Genomic DNA, 3,826 nt, shown 5'->3' with positions numbered 1-3,826 from the left:
CTGGGCTCGGCTGCATCCAGCCCCGGGTGTGTGCAGAGCCGTGCGGTTTGTGACAGCTTTGATTGAGCTGCTCCTCTCTTATCTTGCACCAAAAGCCACAGCCACGTTCACAAACCAGGTGCTCCCCCCGCCTTTCTCCTCCGTGGAGCCTGCGTGGGAAGGCAGGCGCTGCTCCTGGGCCGCAAAAGGCCTGGAGGGGAGGGAGGAACCTCCTCGTGCCTTCTCCTTCCAGCGGCCAATGGCTGAAGGACTCACCTGAGATGAGAAAGAGGGTTCAGATCAAATCCCCTGCCCATCTGCTCCTCCAGAGCATGCCCTTAGCTGAAATGGGTTCGCTCAAGGTTTTTTTTTTCCCCTGGGGAAATGCTGCAGGGCCTGGAACACCAGCCCTGAGAAATTAAAAATGCTTCAGCATCATAAATACAGATAAAGCACACCTCTCTGTGCATGCATAGCAAATACACAATCATATGAATGTGTGTGGCTGTATATATATGCATATCTAAAACTAATAAGCACGTTTCTTGTACTCATCTCACACATTTTCTTGCTCTGAGTTGATTTAAAGTCCAGCCAATGTGACCAAAAAAAAGTCACTGAGGCCAGATGATGTTCCACTTCCAGAGCAGGAGCAATTCCCCTTTTTTTCACAAGCGAAAAATAGGGATCTTGGGATTAAACAGAAAGGATGAAGAGCCACCTCCAGCTGGCCAAGGCTTTGAGGTTGATGCACCAGCCAAGTGCTTTGGGCTAGAACTGCTCCTTCTGGAGATTGTCATCTCGTGAGGGCTGTTAAAAGGGTGAGAAAGGATCAGCTGCAGCATTTCTGGCTGCGTCCTCCTACATAACCCGTCTGGAACTTGGTGTGAGCTAGTGAGGTGTTGAGGACAGGGTGTTTGGGTCTCTCCTTGAAGGGCAAAGCTCATTTCTCTCTGTCTCAGCTGTGCCAAGGCCAGAGGAGTGCTGCGCTCTGCAAGGGAATGGCACCAGTCTTGGGACAGCTGAGAGAGCCACAGGAAAGCCTTGAGGTCCTCAGAGTATGCTGGTGTGGATTCCCATGTCTAACCTGGGCTTCCCACAGAGGAACAGGACCCACGAGCACTGGGCAGAGATCCTTTTCCAGTTACCTGCTGGCTGCAACCCCCTTAGGATTTAGACATCCCCCCCAAAAAAAAGGCATTAATCATCTGAGGGAGCTTGGTAGCGTCCCCACCATGCTGACCCAAATCCCCCTTCCCCCAGCAGAAGAAAGCTTGAATTTCTCACTCTCTTTATCCTCTTGGAAGAAGAAAAATACACAATCAAGCAGAGGGATATCGTGGCTCCTAGCTTGGGAGTTTTCAGCTGTGTGTTTATCAGCTCCATCCCCTGATGGTATCAGCACGAACAGGCCACCCACAAGAAGGCTTAGCAGGCTGGTCTGGACTCCAGCTTTTCCTCCCCATCTCCATGTGTGTGTATATACACCACCAACCATCCCAGGGACTGGCCGTCTGGGGCCTGCATCCATTTATTTACTACACAGCTGATGTAATGGCTAAACATTTTTTTCTGTGTTTATGGGGTGTGTTTTCTTAATCTGCCAGAAATGAATAGACCCCTAGAGAAGTCAGCTTAGTCGTGTCCCTTCTTGGATAGGAAACAACAAATTTTAGGACAGGAAATGGGAACAACTTAAACAAATGGGTTTAGGGGTTTTGTATTTAAGTTCTCCAGCTCTTTTCCCTGGCAGATCCAAGAGGTGCTTTCCTCTTTGGCTTAATTCCTTGGGCAGGAGTTGGCCCAGGCTATAGGAGAAACTCTACAAGTCTTGAAGATCATGCTCTAACCACCTTCTTTCTTCCTCCACCCCAACAGGCACCTCAGATCTGAGCCCCTTCTCTGACCCCCGGCAGTTCGACCGCTCCTTCCCGACGCTGCCGGCTCTCACTGAGACCAGGTTCTCCGACCCACGGATGCATTATCCCGGCGCCATGTCCGCTGCCTTCCCGTACACCGCGACGCCCTCGGCCACTGGCATCGGGGGCATCAGCATGACCAGCATGCCCACCACCACGCGTTTCCACCACACTTACCTGCCACCCCCCTACCCCGGTTCCACCCAAAACCAAAGTGGACCCTTCCAGGCCAACCCTTCTCCCTACCATTTGTACTATGGCACGTCTTCGGGCTCCTACCAGTTCTCCATGGTGGCAGGTGGTGAGCGCTCCCCAACCCGGATGCTCTCGTCCTGTACAAGTGCCTCAGCAGGGAACAACTTAATGAATCCCAACTTGGGCAACCAAAACGATGGGGTGGATGCAGATGGGAGCCACAGTAACTCACCAACAACTATGACAACTACTGGGAGGATGGATGAGTCAGTCTGGAGACCCTACTAGGAGGATCTCAAGTGCCTCAGCTGGGCACCAATATCTTCAACTTAATCAGCCACCATTTCTTGACTCCTTTTGGTGGTGAACAGAGTAAAATGATGCGTAGGGAAAAGGTAAACCAAAGTGTCCCAAACCAAAAGCCAACCAGGATCCTCTGCATGCAAGCATGGGCAAACATCAAGCGAAGATGGACCAAGACCTACGTTACATTTCAAGATGAACGTCCATGAGGCTTGAATTTGTCGCTTGATGTGGTTCCTTTCATATGCTTTAAGTATGTGGATTGTACATAGGGAAAAAAAAAAGAAAAAAAAAAGGACGTGTGGAATCAGATGTTTGTTTCCTGCAGAGCACTTCTCAGTCATCTCACTCACACCCCCTTCCCCACACTAAGCATTCAGAAGTTACGAAAAGCTCACCCTTCTTCTGCAAAACGTTTCAGAGAAGAGAAAAGACCCAGGGAGTCATCCAAAGACCAGGGAGTCATCCAAAGACCAAGGAGTCATCCCAAGCCATCCCTGCCAGGGCAGGAAGACTGAACTGAAAAAAAAAACAAAAAGGAAAAAAAAAAGGAAAGAGCCAGACCCCCAGGTGTCTCCCCTCCTTCCCGCCCCACCAGTGTAGGGCCCCTGACCACCAGAGCACACCGGGACGCGGCACGTGAGAGTCTGGTTTACAGCACAACCACGGGGATTTGGGCACCATTCCTGGTGGGTCGGCCGGTGTCAGCCATGTGAACAAGAGCTGTGACGTGATAATTATTCTTTGTTGTTGACGACAGAGGTTGTATTGTTCTTTCTTTGTTGTTTTTGTTTTTGGTCGTCATTTTTAAAACAGTAACGTGGTTGATCCCGTGCCTGACAGATCCTCCCCCCCCTTCCCTCTATGTTTACAATGAGATGTACTTTTTTATGAGATGTGTTTTGTTTTGTTTTGTTTGCTCTTCTGTCCTGACCTCACCATTCGATTCTTTGCTCCTCAGCAAATCTCAGTGATGGTGGCTGAGGCGAAGGCGGCGTTCAGGACAATCCAAGATGTATGAGATGCACTTCCAAGCACGTTAGCTGCAAAAGGGACTCAGGAGCCTTTGGCATGACCCTGCCACCAGTCTCTGGGTCTTCCTTTCATCCTTCTTCCTGCATCCACAAGCAGCTGGTGGCAAAGCATCATATTCCTCTTATGGTTCTTTCCCAGGTTTTCGCCCAGAGAGGATTGACACACAATGACTTTTTTTTTATCAAGAAGTGACTCAGACTTGTCAGTTCATACTGAAAAGCTCTAACTGAGATTTGGAGAAAGGAGCAACTTCTTCCCAGTCCCTTGGTGGTGGGAATATTGCCAAGCACTGTTATGTAACCTTTTCCATCCCCTCACCCCACTTCCCCCCACCAAGTGACCCAGAGCATGGGTAACTTGCTATAATAAGCTGAGGAAGGGGCACTAAAGGTACC

General features: G+C 49.9%; 1 protein-coding gene across 1 annotated transcript in view; it reads left to right on the top strand.

Moving 5' to 3' along the window:
• Positions 1-2,630, top strand: part of RUNX3 (runt-related transcription factor 3) — a 35,342-nt gene extending 32,712 nt beyond the window's left edge. The window contains exon 4 of the mRNA XM_010000597.1: positions 1,858-2,630. Within this exon, the coding sequence (XP_009998899.1) occupies positions 1,858-2,381 (524 nt within the window). The 3' untranslated portion in view covers positions 2,382-2,630. The remainder of the gene's footprint in view (positions 1-1,857) is intronic.
• The last annotated feature ends 1,196 nt before the right edge of the window (positions 2,631-3,826 follow it).

The sequence above is a fragment of the Chaetura pelagica genome, unplaced genomic scaffold, assembly GCF_000747805.2.
Source record: "Chaetura pelagica isolate M959 unplaced genomic scaffold, ChaPel_1.0 scaffold676, whole genome shotgun sequence".
Taxonomy (NCBI): Eukaryota; Metazoa; Chordata; class Aves; order Apodiformes; family Apodidae; genus Chaetura; species Chaetura pelagica.
The sequence above is the reverse complement of the archived record's forward strand: the minus strand, read 5'-3'. Positions and strand labels throughout refer to the sequence as shown.